We start from the raw sequence: 23,313 nt of genomic DNA on the forward strand, positions 1-23,313 counted from the left end.
TTGTTCGTTTTGTTCTATACACAGTCATCAAAACGGCTTGGTCTCCTGGTCGTGCGAATTGGGCGAGATTTTGTTTGTTGTTCATTAGGAGTTTTAGTTTGAGCAGTAGGCTCTTTTGAGTTTGAGGCAGATGGGGATTCAATTTGGGGACAGGTCTTTGTAGAGAGGGGAATAGCGATAGTTTTCTGATATTTCTCTGGGCAACGGCGGAAGAGGCAGGTATTTCTCTGATGTGTTGTCTGTTCCTTCGGAAGTTGGTCCCGTTCGCGTCTTCGAGAACATATGATCTGGGATCATTCTGAATTTGGCGCATAACAGTTGCAGGGAGCCATTTATGTGTCTCAGGGTGTAAAACTCGTACAGGTTGTCCTGGGTAGAGGTGTGAGAAAGGGGTTGTGTGGGCAGTCTTGTCGAAATAGAACTTTTGTTGAGCTTGACGTTGTTTCAGGTTGTTGTAGATGTCATCTTGGTTGTGTATAGTATTGGATCTTTGTTTTGATGGGATTGTTGTCTTAATTTGTCGACCCATAAGTAGTTGTGCCGGGCTGCCCAAAGACGGGGTGATGGGGGTGGACCTCCAGTGCAGAAGGGCAATATTGGGATTTGTTTTGGCCTGCATAGCCTTTTTGATAATGTTTTTGACAGTTTGGATTTGTCTCTCAATGAAACCATTTCCTTGTGGTCTGTGGGGGATGATGTGACGTGTGTGAATTGCCACGAATCGGCGAATTCTTTGTACATTTGACTCGCAAAGTGTGGGCCATTGTCGCTTATAACCTTTTCAGGTATTCCGTATTCGGCAAATATATTTTTTGTGATATTTACTATTGAACTACTAGGTGCGGGTTGAGGAAGTTTTCGGATGATCGGAAATTTTGAGTGATCATCGGCTATGATGAGGTACTGTTGGCTTTTAATCTCAAAAATATCTGTACCAAGGGTACACCAAGGTCGTAGGGGAATGTCATGAGGTTCGAGTGGTTCGGACGTTTGGGCATTTTGATGTTCTTGGCAGATTTGACAGTTATCAATTATTGCGTCAATATCTTTGTGAATGCCTATCCAGTAGACGGTGACGTTTGCAAGAAGTTTAGTTTTTACCTTGCCAAGGTGGGCGGTATGTAGCTGTTGGAGAGTTTCTTGTTTTTGACTGGGTGGAATCATAATGCATTGACCTTTGAGAATAAGACCATTTTCAGCAGACATTTGGTCACGTATGCTCCAGTAGGGACGGAGATCTGATGTCAGTTCTGATTGTTTGTCTGGCCAACCGTTGATGATGCAATCTTTGAGGCCCTGAAGGACAGGGTCCTTTTGTGTTTCTTCTCTGATGATTGTTGAACGATCATTTGACATGTATACTATATCAACCCTCATGTCGAGGTCGATGTTGTTTTGATTATATTTGTTTGGAAGACGACTGAGCCCATCTGCTAGTTTGTTTTCTGATCCGGGTCGATGTGACAATGTGAAGTTGTATCCATTCAGAGAGATAAACTTTCTTTGAAGACGAGGCGGTGCAGCAGTGATTGATTTGTTGACAATCATTTGTAATGGTTTATGATCAGTGATGATTTTGAAAAAACGTCCATTAAGAAAGGTATGGAATCGTTGGACTCCGAATACAATGGCAAGAAGTTCACGTTCGATGCATGCATAGTTTTGCTCCGTTGTTGTTAAACTTTTGCTAGCAAAAGCAATTGGTTTTAGTTGGTTGTTTTCATCAGGTTGGAGTAAGGCTGCACCAATGCCACGAAGGCTGGCGTCACAATGTAGTTCTACTGGTTTGGCAGGATCATAGTATTGAAGGAGGGAGTTTACTGATACTTCACGTTTTAGGTCTTCAAAGGCTTGTTTGTGGTGTCTTTCCCAAAGAAAAATAGAATCTTGTTTTAAAAGATCTCTGAGGGTAGCTGTTTTCTGGCTGAAGTCATGTATAAATTTGGATAGGTATGTTGCGAACCCAATAAAGTGTTGTAGTTCTGTTTTTGATGTTGGCTCTGGCATATTTTCTAGGTCTTTGATTTTCAATGGATCTGGTTTAAGCCCATTACTGGTATATATATGTCCGAAAAATGGTACCTCAGACTGTTTGATTTGACATTTGCTCGAATTTAATACAAGGCCTTCTTCATTTGCGATTTCCATGAACTTGATCAGGTTTTTGTCATGCTCTTCTTCTGTCTTTCCATAAACAATGATATCGTCAGCTATCCCGCATGCATTTTGGCATCTTTGTAGTATTCTATCCATTTCCATTTGAAAAATATCTTGGCTTACTGATAAGCCAAAAGGAAGGCGTTGGAAACAGTATCTTCCAAAAGGGGTTTGGAATGTGGTGAGAGGTTGGCTCTCAGGATGAAGTTTTACAGACCAGTATCCAGATTTAGCATCCAACTTTGAAAAGTACTTTGCACCTGCGAACTCGTGATTGAGTTCCTCCACAGTAGGAATTCTATGGTGTGGTCTCAGAAGCGCTCTGTTTAGGTGTTTTGGGTCAAGGCAGGTTCTCAGACTGCCATCTTGTTTTGTTACATAGGCCAATGAGCTTACCCAACTGGTTGGTTCCTCTATTCGACGTATCACGTTTTGTTCACACATATTGTCGAGCTCCAGTTTGATTTTTTCTTTTAGAGCGATGGGGATTTTTGAGGGGGTCGATGCGGGCAGGTACATTGGGGTCAATAGTTAGTTTGTGTTCAGTTTTGAACTCGCCGATGCGGTCAAATTGCGATGGGTACAGCGCTTTCAGGTCGTGGATGTTTCTTATTGTAGTGTTTTTGTTTTTCGTAGCATGAAGGGGGCAGTGGAGGGTGATGATTTTGAATTCTTCGCAGCTCGGGAGACCGAGTATCGCTGGTCCAGCAACATCTACTATGTAGAATTGGGTGTATATCCATTTTGATTGTCTGTGCTGGCATGGTATGTTTGTGGTGCCGAAGCACTTGATTTCTGTTCCATTGTAAGCAGTGAGGTTTGTGTTTGTATGTTTTAATGTCCCTGCCACCGGTTTCCCTTTGCTGGTAATGTATTTTGGATACATTTGTCTATAAATTCTGAGAGGTAGTGTGTTTGCCTGTGCTCTTGTGCCTAATTTTAGTTGTAAATCATGGATACCTGGAATATCTGAAAGTTCGATTTGTAGTATTGTGAATGCTTCGTTCCTACCGCGTTGTTTTGTTTTGATTTCTGAAAATGAGAAGGAATGTAGTTGTGAATTCATGTCATCTGTTTCTGATTCTGCACCGGATTCGTCTCTTTCTATTGTGTGCATATTGTTTTGCGGTTGTCTTCGGTAACTACGTTGTTGTGGGTTAGTTTGTTGTTGATATTTAGTTGTTAGGCAAAGTTTTGCCCAATGTCCAAGTTTTCCACAAACGCCACATGTCGATTTGGCAGCTGGGCACTGTCCCCTATTGAAGGGGTGATCTCGGCCACAGTTTTTGCAAACCGACCGTTGTACTGGTTTGTTATGGATGGGTCGTTGTGCTGATTTGTTACACGGTGGATGGATAATATCGATTGATTTCTGGTTCGTGGTTGGATGCTCGATTGCTTTCAGTGCAGTTAGATGTTGTAGGGAAGCTTCGTGCGATCTTCCGAGTTGCAGAGCCTCATCTAAAGTATATGTTTGGGGTTTGGTGAGGAGTTCTTTTTGGAAATCAGCGATAGGTGTTGCCGCAATTATTATCTCGATTAGTCTGTTTGCAATTCATCGTTTGTAAATTTACATTTGTTTGCGATTTGCTTGGCTCTATTCACAAAATCATCCAACGACTCTTCAGTTTGTTGTCGTAAGGTAGAGAGTTTTAGACGATTGATTCGAAAGTTATCAGCGGGATCGAGCTGTCTTGCAAATCTTTCCCAGATTATCTCTGGGTTTGACTTCTCTTGCTCGGTAAGATTCCAGCTGTTGAATCTGGTGAGACCTTCCTCTCCTGATGCTAGGAGTATTGTTGCCACTTTTTCCTCGTTTTTGAGCTTGGAATTAATTATGAAGTAAAGTTCCATTCTCTGTTTAAATAGTCTGAAAGCATCTGACAAATTGGGGGCACCCCAGTCCATTGTTGGAGGTTTATCGGCCATGACGAACAATCAGTTGAATGCCGGTTTGAGGATAGAAGTCAGTACTTCTGACTCGGTAGACCATGGGTGAAAAAATGAAAATAAAATGCTTGGTGGGAAAATACTAAAGATTAAGAAATTTAGAAATACTCATTAAAAGGGGAATGAATATTCGCTGCCATCATGTAATGTTTTGATTAAAGGAATGACAAGCTGAAGGTTTAGTATGAAACTCAAAGCAACATGTTTATTTCTGAGTCCGGTAAAAAGTGTTGCGTAACCAGAATACAGTTCCAACGGTAGCAGTCTCAATATAAGGGACTTAACCAAGTTAAATTGTACTTGTTAATATACTCAGTTGCAACCCTTAGTCCATGACACAGATAAAAACAAATTCTGTAGAGGTGTAGATAATGCAATGCTAAACAAAACAAAAATAAAAATGCAGTTACCTGAAATGTGACCCTCCGTCTCAAAACGGTATTATGTCGGGATGATTCAGACCCCAGAAATTGAACTTAGAGATAGAATGATGAGAAATTGGATCTTAGAAGTTTTTGTAAGGCAAGAAATAGTAGAGAAATTAAACCCAAGTTTAATATTTGTGACAATGAATTCAATTTACCTAACCGAGTGGATCCCGACATAATACCGCTTTGACAGGGCGGGTCAGAAATGTCTGTGAATGCAATGTTAGCACATCAATCCAACAATCTGAATGTTTGAGGTACGGCCCCCCAGATGAAAGAATTAATTCTTTTTTTTTTTAAGGGGAGTGGGTGGTAGGAACAATTTTTTCTTGTATTTTTCTCTGCTTTGTTTAGTACAAAATAAAATCAACCAAAAAAATCTAAACACCTTCCCCCCCCCTTTCCCCCCCCCCCCCCCCCCCCCCCCAAAAAAAAAAACAAAAACAAAAACAAAACCCACAAAACAACAAACAACTAACCAACCAAACAACAAAAAAAAAGATACAAAAAAAAAGAAGCCCAAACAAAAAAAAAAAAAAAATCTTAAGCTTCTATATAGAGCGGTATCCACTAGATGTGCTCTCTATGTTTTACAAGGGTCCCACAACGACAGAGACAACGCTGAAACCAGACTTATTTCATGCACGAGTGCTGTGATAGTGATGGAATATTAGTAAATAGCATTTTCCAAGGACTCAACTTTACACCGTCAGAACAAGTCCTACAGGCCTGAAGGCAAGATTCATTCCACAAGACCACAATACCACAAACTGGTTTTGTATCATACATATATTTTTTCTAGTTTTATCAGATATTTCTTTTGGTTTTGTTTTTAATGGTTTTACGCCGCCTCAAGCACATTTAGATCATATCAGCATCAGTGTAAAAAGGATGGAAATTGGATAGTAAAAACATTCTAGATGTACAATTTAAAGGACTTGAGGAAAAAGTAAGACAATGGGGAATGGTTCAAGTAGGGAGCGGATTCCAAGAGCACATTATCAGTGTACTTATTATGAGATTACCTAAATGTTTCACCCATACATCAGCACAAGATTCCACTAAAAGGAATACACCCAAATGTTTACAAATCATATGTTAAAAATAACAGGACATAACAGAGAGATGATTTACAAGGAAAAAAATATCATCTCCCAAAACTATAACTATACATTCAACTGTTTTCCTCCCAACCAAGGACTCCGGCCAGGGTCGAGACAAAACGTAGTAATCTCGTTCCAAGACAAAGACAGAAAGCAATTGGAAAACAGATACAGGGCGATAGAAGCTACACCAAGTACCTCCCTGCCCACTATGGGAGAAATTTCTTTAATTTATTTCTCTCTCTGTAGTAAGGAAACTATATCTCTCTCCTGTTTTTGTCTTTAATTTTGTTTTTAAAGGATTTATAGCTCTTTCAACACTTGAAGGTCATATCAGCACCAGAAGGGGAAGTTTTAAGATTAAAGTTTTGCATTTACAAACTCATTAAAAATCTAGACAAAGGGGACTGGTTATAATGGTGGACTGACGTTGATTTCAAGAGCCATCTATACATTATCTAGTCTGAGATCAACTTAAGGTCCTATCCAAATACAAGCAAAAGAGTATACTCGATGCTCTAAAATACATATAAATACAACGTAGATAAAATCTAGAATAACATAACAGGGTTTACACACACACACACACACACACACACACACACACACATACAAACACACACACACACACACACACACACACACAAAGACATTATATCCAATAATAGGGACAACATATCAAACTGTTTTCCTCTTGTCTGAGGACCTCAGCCTGTATAAGAACAAAGCCAAGCGATCTCATTCCAGGAAAAGGACAGACGTCAATACGGAAGGTACAGAAGGCCAGCAACAGTTAACTCTCTGACCCGCCATCTTAACTCACTCAATACTAGAGAATTTTGCTACTTTCCAAAATTGACAAAAAATGTATTAAAAATGAGCATGTGATTAGATTAAAATTAATCCGGGTAAACTACGGATATAGTCGGTGTTAGGGTTGAGTGAGTTAAACCACAAAATCGTTTGCCTTTATTGAATTTGTTATGTAAGTGTTGATAGGAGTTTGCATCATCATTTCTAATTCAGTTACACTTTCCCCCCTCCAAATCAGATGTTTACAATGAAGAAAAACAAGCATTGTTGGTATTTGACCACAAAGGGATTAGTCGATCAGTTGCAGTGATCATTGCTATTCTCATTCACCACAATAAATGGACCCTTGCTGTGAGTATACAATTTCAAAAGAAGATAATACGCTTTATTAATATTTTTATGCATTTTTTTTACATTTGGTATTTTATTTTCATTTTCTGCTATGTTTACAACATTTGTCTTCAATGCTACAAGCAATAAGAAATTCATGTAGAGCTACACCAGAGTCTCCAGAGAGGAAACCCCAGTCAGGAAGTGTTTTGGTCTTAAATTTCTACACTCAAAAGTGGCTGGATCACACCCAAGCTGTGACTCATGGGTGCCTTTCTACTTTTTGAAACGCTCACTTGAAAATATGCAAAATATATATGACAGAGGAACCTATTTCTCTCTTATTTTCCCTTTAATTTTTCCGTCTCATTTGGACTTTATTTTCCTCTTTTCCTTTTATTTTTGAAATTTGAAGGTTTTAAACATTTCACAAACTGCAGTTTTTAAAATTTATTTTTGTTTTTGTTTTTGTTGCTTTTGTTGTCTTTTAAAAAAAAATCATATTATATTACAAAATCCAATTCCTTATTTATCCATGTAAAATTTGTTGATCTTTTTCTTAAATGATTACAAAAATTAAACTAAGATAAGGATGAGAGTGGAAGAAAAATTATTCCCCTAAAAAGCGAAAAGACTGCAGACAAAATGTTCAGCGTGTTTAGTCTTTGAATACTCAAAAAATCACTTTGACACCCGTGTAGGATCCTTGCTACCAGGGGAAAAAAAACCCCAAAACATTCTTATGCTTACAATATTATCTCAACGAGTGAAGAGTAACAATAAGGCTGAAGTCAGGTGTTAAAGAAATAAAGGAAAAATGCAGAGACTTGATGGCCTCAACAGATACTAGTCAAAACCAAATGTCCTCATCCCAGAACAAAGACAGTTTTTTTTTTAGAAATAAAGCAAAAGATAAAAAGAAAATACAGAAGACTACAAGAGTTGATCTTCCTGATCATCTAAGGATTTTTCTTCTTGTTCAATGAGTTAGATTAAGTTCTAAAAAATGCTTAAGAGTTAGATTATTAATCTCCAATTTGCTCACATGTACTCCAAAGGGTTGATTCCTGTTAACACTTGATGGATCACTTACATTTCATTTTAGAATATCAGGCAACGACAATCTTAACCTCTCCTTACCACCCACAGAAAAATCGTCACATTCGTTACGATGCAACCGACCATTTTCTCATTCTGATTTCTCTTGTACATTAAAGAAATGCTTTGATTACATCTATAAATAATATACACTGTGTTGTAAGCTCATTTGTTACTTTTTTGTTTGAGTAAGAAAAGTCTATTCTTGTGTTGAGTGGGAGTGAATTTTTGGGAAAAAATCTAAAAATAGCTGGTAAGGAGAGAGTAAAGCAGTCGTGCAAAAGGGTTAAAACTCAATTTTCTTTTGTCTGTTTTTTGTTATACCAAACACAGGAGGCCTACAAGCATGTGCTCGATTGCAAGAAAACTATACGTCCCAACAGAGCCTTCATAGAGCAGCTTTCAGATTGGGAAAAAGACATCTTGGGCGAGAAGAAAACTGACATCAGTGACCCTAACTATTAAGATTTCTAAAAATGATAAATCAGTAAAGCTATACATCATTCAGCCCCAGCCCATATTTTTTGTGTAACACACACTATCCTCATTGTCTTGAGACTCTAAGACTGAATTTTGATCCGACATTAAATAACGGTGGCTTGGCATAATATTTATAAGAGAGTATCTCCATAATATTCCCAAACCAGCCAATATAAAGTTAGTATTGAGTTTCTGGAGAATATAATGTGGGGTATGAGAACAGATCATCATCATCATCATCATCATCATCATCATCACCATCATAATAATCATCGCCATCATCGCTATCATCATCCTCACCATCATCACCACCATCATCATTATCATCATCATCATCATCCTCGTGTTTTATTTATCATCGCAAAAATAATGTATATGATAATAAATTTGTTTTTACCGTTAATAAATTACCGTTAAGAAAATAAATTGTCCATACACATTTGAATCGTAATTTTGTTGCTTCATGATTTGCCAAAAAAAAACTTTCTTTACTATGATAATGTTTTGTTATGTTTCTATTTTGAGAATTTTACGGCTATTGGTCATAAGAGCACTAGTAAAATGTGAATTGATGAGATAGGCAAAAGATATAGATCTATATATTAGCTGTGTGTTCTAGACAATAGAAGGCAAGAAGATTAGTTCACATAGGGAATCGAAGTAGATCCTGAGATCGGTAACTGCTCGGTTGTTTGTGTTTTATAAACCTTTTAAAGAATTTTTTCCTGCATAAGTATTTGCTCCCCATTTGTTTCATTGTCACAAATACTAGGATCACTCTATCTCTGCCATGCTCTGGAAAAACACATATTTAGAAATTTGACCAGAAAACTCGTCCTTCCAATATTGATCGATTTAAATGACCCTCGCAAAGTCCCAGGTTTGAAAGTTTTTGCTAAGACGAGGGTCATTTAAATAAATCGATATTTGAAGGACGCATTTTCTGACCAAATGACTAAATATGTGTTTTTCCAGAGTACGACAGATCTGTGAGTCTAATCTAAGACTGCCTTTAAGCAGAAGACAGATATTCTCAATTTTAAAAAATTTATCAATTGATTAAAATAAAATGTTAATGAGGGAAAAGTATATTTGTTTTGTAACCAAAAGGGATCGGATTTGCTTTAATTTTGTAATGTGATGTGGCCTAGAGGAGGGGCCTCACTCAATTCATAGGCAGGTAAACTGAAGATTAATTATTCACATTTAGATGAAAAAGCTAACAAACTCAGTAGAAAGACATGCTTCCCAAAAATGTATCGTTTCTTGTTGGAAGAAATATACATTAGGTTATATTTCTCAGGTGGCAAAGGATCACTGCCATGGCTTGAGCAAAATAAAATTGTTGCATTCGAGAAAAGGACAGAACGCAATAAGGAAAACACATATGTATAGCCGTATAAAATCGTTTTTAATCTCTTTGTCTTTGTTAACAAAATATATAAATTCCAAAGATCCAAGATTCAGTGTACTTGGCTTGAGGTCACACAAAAAAAATCTCATCCAGACACAAGCGTAGTATTCCACCAAGAGGAATACACTCAAATGGTTACAAAAGATGTTTAAAAAAAAACACAACTATAATAGTACACAACAGAGATGATTTACAAGGGGAAAATATATCCCAAAACTAAAACTATACTATTTGACTGCCCTCAGCCAAGACCAGAACAAAACCAAATAATCTCAATCCAAGAAAAGAAAGCAATCTGGAAAATGAGATATTGTTTTTGTTTTTAAGGGTTTTACGGCGCTTGCAACACATTAAGGTAATATCAGCGCCAGTAAATAGGAAGAAAATGGGATAGTGAAACGTTCTAGAATTACAATTAAAGCACCCAAGAAAAAGTAAGACATAGGGGAACTGGGAACAAATAGGAATCAGATGTAGATTCCAACAGCACACCACCAATGTACTTAGTTTGAGATCCCCTATAAGTCTCATCCGGACACAAGCACAAAACCCAACAAAGAGGAATACACTCAAATGCTTACATTATACATTAAATAAAAAATCATAATAATCATAACAGAGATATGATTTACAAGGAAAAAAATATCATCTCCCAAAACATAACTATGCATTTGACTGTTTCCCTCAGCCAGGACTCCAACAGGACCAGGACAAAACCAAGTAATCTCATTCCAAGATAAAGACAGAAAGCATGTTGGAAAACAGTGATAAGGGGACACAGTAATGTACCCCCTGCCCATATGGGAGGTCAGGAACCCCATCCAGGATAACTTGCACTAAATGGTAGATAAAGTATACGATAGAGACATAGCACCTCCCATTCATAGTCAATCCGGTGGAGACTTGTAAACTCCCCACCATTTAGTCCCGACATCTTGCACTCATTATTGGTAGATAACAGTATTACGCATAGAAGTAGCATATGGTCACTCCGCCACTTCAAATAGGTCAATCCAGGTGGAGAGCTGGTGTAATCTTCATCCCTATTTAGTCGCATGTCAGTGTTGGATGATATAGTGTGGGGCCTCTCATTCCAAGATAAAGACAGAAAGCATGTTGGAAAACAGATATAAGGGGACACAGTATGTACCCCCTGCCCATTATGGGAGGTCAGGAACCCCACCCAGGATAACATCTTGCACTCATTATTGGTAGATAACAGTATTACGCATAGAAGTAGCATATGGTCACTCCGCCACTTCAAATAGGTCAATCCAGGTGGAGAGCTGGTGTAATCTTCATCCCTATTTAGTCACATGTCAGTGTGAGATGATATAGTGTGGGCATTCTTACACCTTTTCATTTCCTTAAGGTTTTTATTCCCAATATGTCTATACCGAAAGGAATATATGGCTTTACTGGGTTTTATTTAAACAAGCTGATAAACAATCCTTAGGAATAATGTCAATATGATCACTTTATTTCTTTTTTTTTTTTTTTTACATACAACAGTTTGCACAAATTTTCAACAGAATGCTGAGTACGTTACAAATAACATATTAAATGATCTTTGATATGTAAGCAACACCACCCCCCCCCCCCTGTAATACAAAGCATAACAGCAGAAACTTGTATCATAAAGATTGCCATAATACAAGATATAGAGAGTATACAAATGTGTAGGGTAAATGGCCTATTTTGACGATCAAATAAACAGATTGCAGTGTAATATCATTGTGGGAAAAGGCATATTTTAAGTAACAATAATAAAAAGTAGTCCCCCAGATTAAACAATTTTATATGTAAATATGATAAATATTTTTTTAATGTGTATACAAAATTAATGTAATATTGTTTTCACATCTATGACCAAAAGATTATGTGAATATCTTTTCTGTAAAGAAGGTGAAAAATCTAACAAAACAAAATAAAAGAAAACAATAATAAATACCCACAGCACCCTTTACCCGTTTTACTCTGAGGTTAGTCAAAAGTATTAAAAAGACCCACATCCAGCAACACTGCTCAAATGGTACACTCAAATCAAAATACATCAACAACATTCATCCAGATAAAAAAAAACCGTATATATGTTTTCCTATAGATAGTTCGAAGATGAGGTCACTCATGTCTTTGTTATTGTTTTTTGCCAACCGTGTTTATGAGTAATGCTCACTGAACTGTATTAACCAGACTATAAACGTTCATGGATACACACAGTTTTGTGCGTTGGTCCGTTATATTTCCGGATGGCAATGTTATGAGCTTCTTAGCCAAGCGCATACTATCTATATGCAAAGAATCCAAGTCGAGGCTTGGACAAAGTCAAACCGTCTCATTTCAGGACAAAGACAGAAACCAAATGAAAGGAACAATATGTATAGTATATCACGAGATAAAAGAGAACAGAAATAATGGACAGACTGGAAAGATGGGAAATAGACAAAGGAGTAAAGGATACAGAACCTACAGCAAACCAAATGTCTTTCCCCCAGCTGATGGTGGGCTGTCGGTATCCTATCAGACCATCAACGGGAGGCAACCAAAATTAATGAACCCATCAACCACATACATATTTGTTGACAAGAAAAGAGGGTAGTCCAAGCCTCTTATCAATGTAACTTTGAACTTGTATCTATTTTGTTTGTTTTGTTTTTTAAGGGACACAGTTAGGTCATATCAGCGCCAGTAAAAAGGAAGAAAATGGGATAGTAAAAAGTTCTAGAATTACAATTAACATCCAAAAAAGGTAGACAAAGGGGAATTGGTTCAAATAGGAAACAGATGTAGATTCCAAGAGAACACTATCAAAGTACTTAGTTCGAGATCACCTAAAAGTCTCATCCAGACACAAGCACAGGTCCCCAAAAAGAGGAATACACTCAGATGTTTACAAATCATATATAATATGTAAATACAACAGAATACAGTTCGTAACAGAGATGATTTACAAGACAAAAAAATATAATTTCCCAAAACTAACTATACATTTGACTGTTTCCCTCCCAGCCAGGGTATCCGGCCAGGGCCAGGACAAAACCAAGTAATCCCAAAATAAAAGACGAAGACAGAAAGCAAGTTGGAAAACAGATAATAGGGGATAGAAGACAATATGTGCCTCGGGAGGTCAGGAACCCCACCCAGTTGTATCTATGTACCGATGGGCAAAGTATAGTTATGTAAAAAGAAAAAAGAAAAAAAGAACTGTTTTGGGAAACAAGGATCATAATCAATTCAACAGAAGTATTGATATGTAAATGTTCAATATAAATTTAAAAAAAATTGTTAAAAGTTTAAAAATTGCTGAAATAAATCATACAAAGGAATCGGATGGCACAAAAATAAAAACATCGAAATGATATCAGCTTATCTGTGATTTACAATATCAAAAATCTAGAATATCATTAAAGAAGAGAGTCACAAACGCTCTCTCGTTTGAGTTGTTTTAATAATTTCATGGTGAGTTAGATCATATATCGTAAGAATGTCTGAATATATTAAAAGAGTTTTGTGTTGAAAAGCATTTTAATAATTTTTCAAAACACGAGAAAAACAGATTAAAGCCCCCCTTTCGAAAAACCCACATCAAAACACACACACACACACACACACACACACACACACACACACACACACACACACAAAACAATACCAAAAAAAAAAAACGACACTTAAAAATAGTACAAAAGACAAAAAGAAAGAAAAGACAACTATAATCAAGACATTTAAAGCAAAATTGTTATCAAGAAGTAGTAGTGAATGCGGTACGTTGAGATGAGCAATGACCAAATAAAAGATGAGTCTAAGGGTAGCATTGTGAGTCTAAATATACTGGTCTCATCTGAGATGTGAATCTTGTAAATAACCCGTCTATTTTAAGCAGTTTCTCAGACAACTTAAAATCTTTGCCCAGTGCATTTGAAATATCAATCATTTTATAAAAAAACAAACAAACTAGTCCAAATAATTGACCAATTAAAACAAAACCCTCATCCATTTAACATTTATAATGTACTTGTAGATCAATATAAAAGTGTATATGTCATAGAAAATTTATATATAGTACAAAGTATAATTTTGTAATTGAGTTAAAATATTAAAAACTCTTGTCTAAAAGAAAATGTAGTGTAAAGAAAACATGGCAGCGAAATAGGAATGCATGATTAAAATGTAATGGCGTTAAGAATTTGAAGACACAGCAAGTACCTTCCTGCCCACTATGGGAGGTCAGGAACTCCACCCAGCCCACTAAGAGGAACACACTCAAATGTTTACAAACCAATATATAATTAAAACAATAATGTAACCATAAAAAACAGAGATGATTTACGAAGAAAAAAATATAATCTCCCAAAATCATCACTATACATTTGACTGTTTCCCTCCCAGTCAAGGACTCTGGCCAGGGCTAAACAAAACTAAGTAATCCCATTCCAAGACAAAGACAGAAAGTCACTCAGAAAACAGATACAAGGGATAGAAGACACAGCGTGAATCTTCTGCCCGCCATGGGAGGTCAAAGACCCTACCCAGAATTTGCTTATGCAAAGGATGATATGCAATAGAAATGGAATGGTAAATGATACTGAAGACATAAGCAACAGTTAAAGTTATACACTTCTAAACAGCAATGGACATATTGTATCTTAAGTGGGTAAGAAAACCAGAAAACGTTTCTTGAATTTATTTGGGATATACAGTCCACTCCGGATATTCGCAACTCTGTTATTCACAACTTTCGGTTAATCGCAACATTTCCCAATAAACAGAATTAATTCTATATAAAAGTCACTGGTTAATCACAACAAACTTCTGTTAATTGCAACAAACTATCGGCCTTAAAAAGTGTCAAATTCAAGCAATGAATCAAAGAAAATATTATGATTGAATTTAATCATTGGTGAAATCATGACAGGTTTAAGAATCGAGAATGAACGGGACTTAATGCTGCTGTAGTGTGTCACTACTCTATAAGAGACAAAAGAGGACAGGGCTATGCAGTATGGGTTTGTGATGTTATCTTGTGACTATTAAATAGGAGGCGAGGGGGGCTGGGCATAGTCTAGACATCAGGTAGATAATGACAGTTGTAAAGAGAGACTGAGTGATATCCTCTGTTGTGGAATTGACCACTGTGCATTGTGACCAATGGGTTTGGTGAGCGCTTATTGTCTCTCATCATGGCTAATCTCTTTGACTCTTACTAATGTTGAGAATAAAAGAGTCAAAGTGAATCCAATCTGAATAAGATGTCGGCTTGCATCAAAACTGCCTTTGCTTGTCAAAATCTACACAGGGCTGCCATGTGTTTTTTTTCAATCAAATTGCTCAGTCTATGGTGGACTAAGAACAATGTTTACAACGATGGTTTGTGTTTACCATATATATGTGTAAAATGTTGCAATAATGGACAGGACACTCAACCTCGGTTAATTGAAACTTCGGTTAACTGTAACATTTTCACTGATTCCAAGGTGTTGCGATTATCTGGAGTGGACTGTAATATCCTTTTTCTACTTTACGGTTATGACTGCCTTATGGAGTGATAAAGCACTGAATTTAAATCAGTGGTACAACTTTATAATTTTTTCTCTCAATAGATTCAGGTCATATGGGTAGCAGACGGTAATAAGAATGAAAAGAAATGATGATAGATGATTATGGTGAAAGAACTGTAGATAAATGACAATACAAAACTCCCTGATTGGGATGCTGAGTAGATACACACATCATCAAGGCGGTTTTGTTGGCTATCAGATGGACATAAATGTGTCGTCTGCGACACAGACATAATTTCAATACTTCGAAAAAGGAAAATGATGCTTTCATGAGACAAATAGAATCATAGATTCTGGCTCGTAAGAGTTAACACAAACTTTGGATAAAAAAAAAATAATTTTTTTTTAAAAATTGAACTAGTTCTAGGAAAGAGAAGAAATAGACTTGAGTAGCAATCTACTCGTGTGCCTTGTCTGATATTATCTAAGAACTCACTTCATGGAATATTTAAGGAACACACGTTGATGGTTCTTAACACATAAAAACACAATCATACACACAAGTAATAATTAACAAGATAAAAATCATTGATGAATAAAAAAAAGCAAGTCAAATTAAAATAAAATAATTATACGAGTATTTCTATGCTGAAGAATCCCAGTCAGGGAATAGTGAGGATGATTACAAAAAGTTTTTTTTAAAAAAGACATAAAATGAACGTATCCAAGCATAAACGTGCAATATTTAGGTAAATGAACTTTAACATCGCCGCCAATTTGTCTCTTTCAAGGAAAAAAAAGATCAAAAGCCATATGAAAGGGACAACATGATATGTAGAGAGGGATAGCTTTGCAAGTAGTGTTTAAATAACAGCAAAATTATGCTGAAAAACTCATAATTTGTATATTGCATTATATATCATATAGAGGCTTGATTCCAAATGCTGAGATCTTATTCTCTAACACCATTTGACATTTACTTCGACACAGCTAATACTCATATCATAATTCAATATGTTCAAATCCTTATACTTTAAGATAAAAATTTACATTGTCAATATTAATCATACAATTAATAGAACATTGAAAGAGAAAAATGAAATAACAATGTCTTTGTACAAGAAAAATATTACAACAGTGTGGCTTTAACAAAATGTCCTCTTCACTGAAAGCTGTCGTCACTACGTAATTTAACAAAGTCTTAAACAGTTTAATGGTGAACATGGTTATCGTATTATGTGCAGATAAAATTTTGAAAAAAAAACAAAACAGACAAACCAAACCCTTCCCCCCACCAAAAAAAACAAAAACAAAGAAACAAACAAAACAAGCCACAACCAACAACAAAATAAAAAAAATAAAAATAAAATAAAAAATAAATAAATAAAAAAGCAAACAAAAAATTCCCAAAAAACAAAAACAATACAAAACAAATCCAAATAATTAATGTACACAAATATATTTTAAAAAAAAAGAATATTAATGATTACTTGAGCATCAATTTCCGATTTTTTGCATAAAAAGTTTAACTTTTTGTTTTTCTTGAAAGACAATAGCGGCTTAAGTAGTTTTAAAATCTGGATGTAAAGAGAACAATGATTGGTTATTTTGTTTAGCTCATGGCAGAACTAATCTGTTGTTTTTTTTTGTTTTTTTTTTAAGGGTTTTTTGACGCTTGCGACACATCTAGGTCATTTCAGCACCAGTAAAAAGGGGAAAAAATGGGATAAAAAAAAAAATCTAGATTACAATTAAAGCACACATGAAAAGTAAGACAAAGGGGAATTGTACAAATAGGGAACAGATGTAGATTCCAAGAGCATAACATCAATGTACTAAGTTCGGTTTGAGATCACCTAAAAGTCTCATCAAGACACAAGCACAGGATCCGATTAAGAGGAACATGATTACAGTCTACATTTAAAACAACAAATCTAACAATACATAACAGAGAGATAATTTACAATGAAAAAAAAATCATCTCCCAAAACGAACACAGTGCATTTGACTGTTTCCCTCTCATCCAAGGACTCTGGCCAAGTCCAGGACAATACCAAATAATTCCTTTCCAATACAAAGACAGAAAGCAACTCGTAAAACAGATATAGGGTATAAAAGACACAGCTTGACCTCCTGCCCACCGTGGGAGCAGAGCTAATCTCATTCGGCAATCCCTTCCATCTGTTTAAAAAAGAAGACACAAAAAGTGACCTCCTGCCAACCATGGGAGGTCAAACGAACCCACCCAGATGCAAGTCTTTGAACTCAATCATGGTGCTTAAATTTGATAACAAATGACCTATTCCAGAGTCTTGAAGGACGAAAAAAAAAAGTTTTTTTGTTTTTTTTTTCCTTAGAGAAAGCCTTTATAATTAAAATTCGTTAAAAAGCACAGAACTGACTAGTTTATTCATCTCACGATTGAAAACTTTGCGCAACAATATTGCATGTAAATAAAAAGAGTTATAAAACCCCAAAGCAAAACAAAACAACTTACCACTTTGAGTTTATGAAAGTCATAAAGATAAGATTTGATTTTCACCATTTATCAAATTAGAAAATACATAACAGAACCATTAAAAAAATGTGAGTTCTTAAAATATTACTAAGGCATCTAATCAAGGTGATCTGAGTAACTCAACGTATAATGTAAAAATTGTTGCTTGAAGGTCTGAGAAATAAATAACTTTAAGGGAAGAGAGGCTTCAATTTAACTTTTGAAGAAGAATAAGAGATGAGAGGATGGCGTTGTTAAATCGAACCAGTTGCCTTAACAATGCCATCCTATAATCTCTTATTTGTCTTTCGTGTCTCATTTATCGTGTTTTTGTTGACAAAGGCTTCGAAAAGCTTCTATTCCTTCTTATTATCCTTATGAGTAACTTAGATCAACTTGCATCAAATCAGTTTTTAAATATAAAGAGCATTGTACAAAAGATACTACCAGTGGTTCTTAACATGTGGAAAGTGTTTTATCTTAAAGCTTAAAACAAATTATGAAAAAAAGACCCGTGCAATTGTAGTGAGCATTTACGAAAAACGTTAAAGCTATTTTATAATAATAATCCCATTACAATGTTCAAATGTAAAAAGCTTCAAAACCTACAGTGATGTAAATAAACGATGAACAAATTTCAATGTAGCATTTCTTTAAAAGAAGAAATCAGAAAGTAATTCATAATACTTATATATTCTGCTAAAACAAGGCGAAACAAAAGAATTCAAATTGATTCCTTAAAAGGTAAAAAAATCACTGTTCCCTGATATAGTGAGCTTAGGACACTTCATATGAAAAACATTATGTAATAAAATTGTTTACGATTACAGCAGTCGCTTCCACTAAATGGCATCTCTTCAAGAATTTGAATCGATACAGTAATTAAGCAGAGATTACGAAAGAGTGGAGAAGTTGTTAACTAAGTCAAACACCATATAGTATATTATTTCTATAAACTCTTACTAACCCAAATTGTCATTGGCTTGAAACCATCTGGGGTAATTCATTGGCATACACATTTCTTAATGCATTGTATAAGAGGCACAGGGTTTGTTCATTATTTCTAATTTCTACGAAAATGAAAAGTTAACTTTTGTTTGTTGCTTTAGGTCTCTTCCAACACAATTGAGGTTATATGAGAGACCGCTGAAACAAAAAAACAAGCAATCTAACAAAAATAGTACAAATGTAAATCAAAATCATAACCTAAAGATATCATAAGCTAAATTATAAATAACCAAGAACAAACAGGCAGAAGATTTACAGAAAAAAAAATATCCCCTGTCAAAAATACAATCACAAACCAAAGAAGCAGGATAGGCTAGTAAAGAGAAGAAGAAACGACATCACTATCGGATCGTACACCCATGCGAACATCATAGGTATATGATTCAAGGGTGATGCTCCCATCCAACCACCCGCAAAAGTTAACTTTTGATTGCTCTCTTGGGTCAGGAAGCTGTCAAAACTATGGTTTCCATGTTATAGATGTAATGTCCATAAAATTGAATCTAAACGTCTATATCATGATATATGGATTAAATTGATTAAAGAATGCAGTTTCTTATAATTAAAAGTCTACCCCCCCCCTCTCTCAAAAAAAAAAACCAAAACAAAATAAAACAAACAAACAAACAATAAAAACCCAAAACGAAACCCCTAAAACATCGTCATTTACTGATCAAATTGACTTCAATAGAATTATGAGTGCATGTTTCACACCAACACACTACTAAATTCAGGCCTTAATACATGCCAATCTATGCAGTTATAATTGTCAACAATATGGTGATTGCTTAAAAAACAACGAAAAACAAAACAAAACAACAACAAATAAATGTTCAATTTTTATATAAATATTCATGTAGCAAATTAATACAAAGAATTTGTCATTATATATGAATTACAATTTTTTAAAAAAGTTATGCTTGAGCAGATTTTTTTTGTTTGTTTCCATGACAAAGACTGAAAGCAAGTTGGAAAACATATACAGGTAGATAGAAGACACCGTAAGTGCTTCCCTGCCCACTATAGGACAAAAGAGCCTACTGGTTGCAGCCTTTTTAAATCCTTATGCATATCAGATTTCCTTTAGAATTAATTAAGGTAGCTTCCATGCGACCAGTATGTGAGGACAAAAGAGCCTACTTGGTTGCAGCCTTTTTTTATCCTTATGCATATCACATTTCCTTTAGAATAAATAAGGTTAGCTTCTGTACCCAATATATGATGACAAAAGACACTACTCGGTTGCTGCCACTTAAGATTCTTAGCAGATCAGATTCCCTCTAGAATAAATTAAGTTATCCGAACCTTTTAAGCTCCTTGCATGACATACCTATTTCATTGTATAAATCAAGCCGCCCCTCCCCTTCCCCCCCCCCCAAAAAAAAAAGAAAAAAAAAAAAGAAAAAAAAGTAAATAATAAATGCCCAATAAAACAGTAATCATAGGATTGATTGAGGATTGCATGATATGATGATTCAAATCTAATGGGGAAAAAAGTCCATCTCTGTTAGGACAAAAACATCATTTACAATTATTGCTACATTAAAAAAAAATAGTTCTGGTCTTATGTCATTTCACAGTTTGCTTTCGTGATGGGACATGGTGAATGTTTTCTTTGTTCCCAAGTAATAGGGTCTCAAATGGGGGCTACTGTAATAACATTTATAGTTTAAAAAAAACATTTATAAAGACAATTATGTTAAGATGTATAATATTAAAATCAGAAAAGGACTTAATGACTTAATGTAACCATTTCAATTATAGAAAAGACGATTAACTGTTTTCAAGTTATATTCTAACAAATGTGAGATGTATGACCTCACTGAGAGCTGAATGTTTTAAGCATTAATAAAAAAACAAAAAATAAAAACAATATAACTGGACAAGGCCACTTTTTTTTCAAACAAAAGAAAACAAATGCGGAAAGAAGAATGTAAGTATTTTTTTATATATCAAAACGACATTTAGACAATAACCTTGACAAAGTAATGAGAATCATTAGCTGCAGAAATAGTCAAAAACATGTGTTTTCTTTTTACAAAGAAAGGCAGAGTTGCAAAATGTTGTGCTTCGTAAAGTTGTAACGCCGTTGCCTTCATGAACATGGCCAAATAAATGCAGGTCAGGTCTGAGGAAATGAGAGAAAATGAGAGGGCAGAATTAAGAAAAAGTAAATTATTTCATATTTTAAGCACATACAATTAAAGAGTCTCTAATTAAAGTCAAAACAGAAACAGCCAGATAATGAACAGAGGAGGAGGAAAAAAAACCAAAACAAAAAAAACCCCAACAAATCATAGATTCGTTTACTGTCTGTTTTGCTGATTTCATTTATGCCATTCTTCATCTTAAAGGGAACAAAACTAACTTGTGTAATTTTAAATAAAAATGTTTTTATTGAGACTGCTCATTTGTTGGCAATTAAGATTTTTTTTTTATACTAAGACAATATATACAACTAAACATCAAGAATTATGCATCTTTTAAAACTAAAAATATTGTTATTCTTATTGAGAAAATATGCCCTTTCTAGACTTACTTAATTCTATTTAGAACTTCATCACGAAGAATTGGACATCCAAAGTGACCCCGCCCAGGATGAATCAAATGACAAGTTGTGCACTCAGAATCATGGATTAAATGATGAAATGCACCAGATGCCTTTGGAAATTTTCTCGTCATAAAATTCACTCCAAGGTCAAGAATTCCTAAAGGAGGAGAGTGAGTGATAAGGACATTAGTAGATTCTGGAATTTCTCTCCAATGTGCAGCAAGTTTTGATGAAGAACAAATAAATCCACGAGCTTTTGTTAAAAATCGAAAAGGTGTATATGGTGCTCCATAGAAATTAATGCCCTCATAAGTGTATGTGGAATTAAGCAAGTAAATTGCAGAAGTAAGACGATCTTGGACTGCTTGTAATTTTTTACCCTGAAAAGATGATTCATGATTTCCAGCAACAAATATCTTAACTTTGTGGGGAAAACGATCAAAGAAATCATTCATTAATTGCACAATTTCTTCAAAGTGGTTTGATCGCAGAATACCTCCTGACTCCTTACACCAATCAAAGTCTCCAGAATGTACTAATACATCACCACAAGGTATTTCATTTGGATTAGTCCTTTTTCCAGGTGAAGCACCACTTAAGAATGTTCCTCCTTTATGAAAAGTATTGCTTTTTACAGAATCTCTTTCCTTATCAACACTACTATGCCTATGCAAAGACATCGAATGCCTCTCAAATGCATCAAATCCTACTTCATCAACTATTTGATTTGTAGCAGAATTCTTATCAGAACTGCGCCGAATTGAAATATTTCCGCTGATGGGTCTCGGAGGGGAGAGTGAAGTATGTTGCAGATGAGTGTCAGATATGTGAACTATGCGTATAACTTGATTCGACAATCTGGAGCCATCAAGGCATCCCACAGAAATTGCATCTGGACTGTTCATTTTATCTGTGAATTAAATAAATATTGTATAGGGAATTAATGGTACGAATTTTGTTATAACAAATATTTAATTGATCCATTGGTTCAAATCAGCCTAATAATAATAATAATAATAATAATAATAATAATAATAATAATAATAATAATAATAATAACAATAATAATAATAATAATAATAATAATAACAACAACAACAACAACAATAATGTCTTTATTGTCCAGAGTGGCAAATTTTTCATTTGGCCATAGCAAAAGATTTCAAATAACATGTCGTCATGCACATACATTGATACAGAAACTCACAAAATTATTTAAAGGTGATTTCAAGAGAACTGAACTTAGGGGACAATACTTCTTCGACAATGGCGGCGGAGAACCAAAACAATGGTCATATTTTATAAAGCAATTTTAAGCTGTTATCAATCAATCAAGGCTTGTCTACAGATTTTAAAATTAAAATGATACTAAAAATTGAAAAAATATCTGATAAAAGATCCTCAGTGTTAACAAGATAAAGTGAAGCTACCTCAAGAGCGTGCGGAAGGTCTCCTAAAAAAAAAAATCATAAATATCTGGTCACAGTACAGTCACTGCTACGGTATTATGGCCATGGCCATGGACGTAACGTTCACCAAACTGTAGCCGTAGCAGTAACAGTAGTAGCAGGAACTGTGGTCCTACATTTACACACATAAGTCACAATCGACCAAGAATGAATTATCAGGCCTAGACGGAAAATGACATTTAATAATATGACACACTCGTTTCTTGTATTGATTTTTCTTTAAATTAAAAAAAAAAATGACTGATGGCGATGGATAGTGATAGATAATGAAGTTGAAGGGTCAACTTCACGGGTTTCTCAACAATAAAGTGCCAATAAACAACTTACTTTGAACTGTCCAACAACTCACTGTGAAAGCAATCACTGACAATCATCAAATGCTAGAGCGATTACAATTTTCTCCATTTCATAATCCTCGGTAGGAATGTGAGGAATGTTTATCAATGACGATGACTTAGATTTCCGTATTTTGATTGATGAGTCTACATCCTGAGGTAGTAAATTAAAGTTTCACATT

At 35.2% G+C, this 23,313-nt stretch overlaps 2 protein-coding genes across 3 annotated transcripts in view; one reads left to right on the top strand and one right to left on the bottom strand.

Annotated features, from left to right (window-relative positions):
- LOC144967097 (serine/threonine/tyrosine-interacting-like protein 1) overlaps window positions 1-8,801 on the top strand; it is a 16,307-nt gene extending 7,506 nt beyond the window's left edge. For both annotated transcript variants that reach the window (XM_078903927.1, XM_078903926.1), the window contains 2 exons: window positions 6,690-6,802; window positions 8,213-8,801. In XM_078903927.1, coding sequence (XP_078760053.1) covers window positions 6,690-6,802; window positions 8,213-8,344 — 245 coding nt within the window. In that variant the 3' untranslated portion in view covers window positions 8,345-8,801. The remainder of the gene's footprint in view (window positions 1-6,689; window positions 6,803-8,212) is intronic.
- Window positions 8,802-17,604: 8,803 nt separating this feature from the next.
- Window positions 17,605-23,271, bottom strand: LOC144967098 (UPF0046 protein C25E10.12-like). Its single transcript, XM_078903928.1, has 3 exons — window positions 23,124-23,271; window positions 21,316-22,237; window positions 17,605-20,904 (listed from the first exon to the last, which is right to left on the bottom strand). The coding sequence occupies exons 2-3, from the start codon at window positions 22,230-22,232 to the stop codon at window positions 20,775-20,777; spliced, it is 1,047 nt and encodes a 348-aa protein (XP_078760054.1). The 5' UTR covers window positions 22,233-22,237; window positions 23,124-23,271; the 3' UTR covers window positions 17,605-20,774.
- Between the last annotated feature and the right edge of the window lie 42 nt (window positions 23,272-23,313).

The sequence above is a fragment of the Berghia stephanieae genome, chromosome 3 (assembly GCF_034508935.2).
Source record: "Berghia stephanieae isolate SIO BIC M18660-M18661 chromosome 3, UCSD_Bste_1.3, whole genome shotgun sequence".
NCBI lineage: Eukaryota > Metazoa > Mollusca > Gastropoda > Nudibranchia > Aeolidiidae > Berghia > Berghia stephanieae.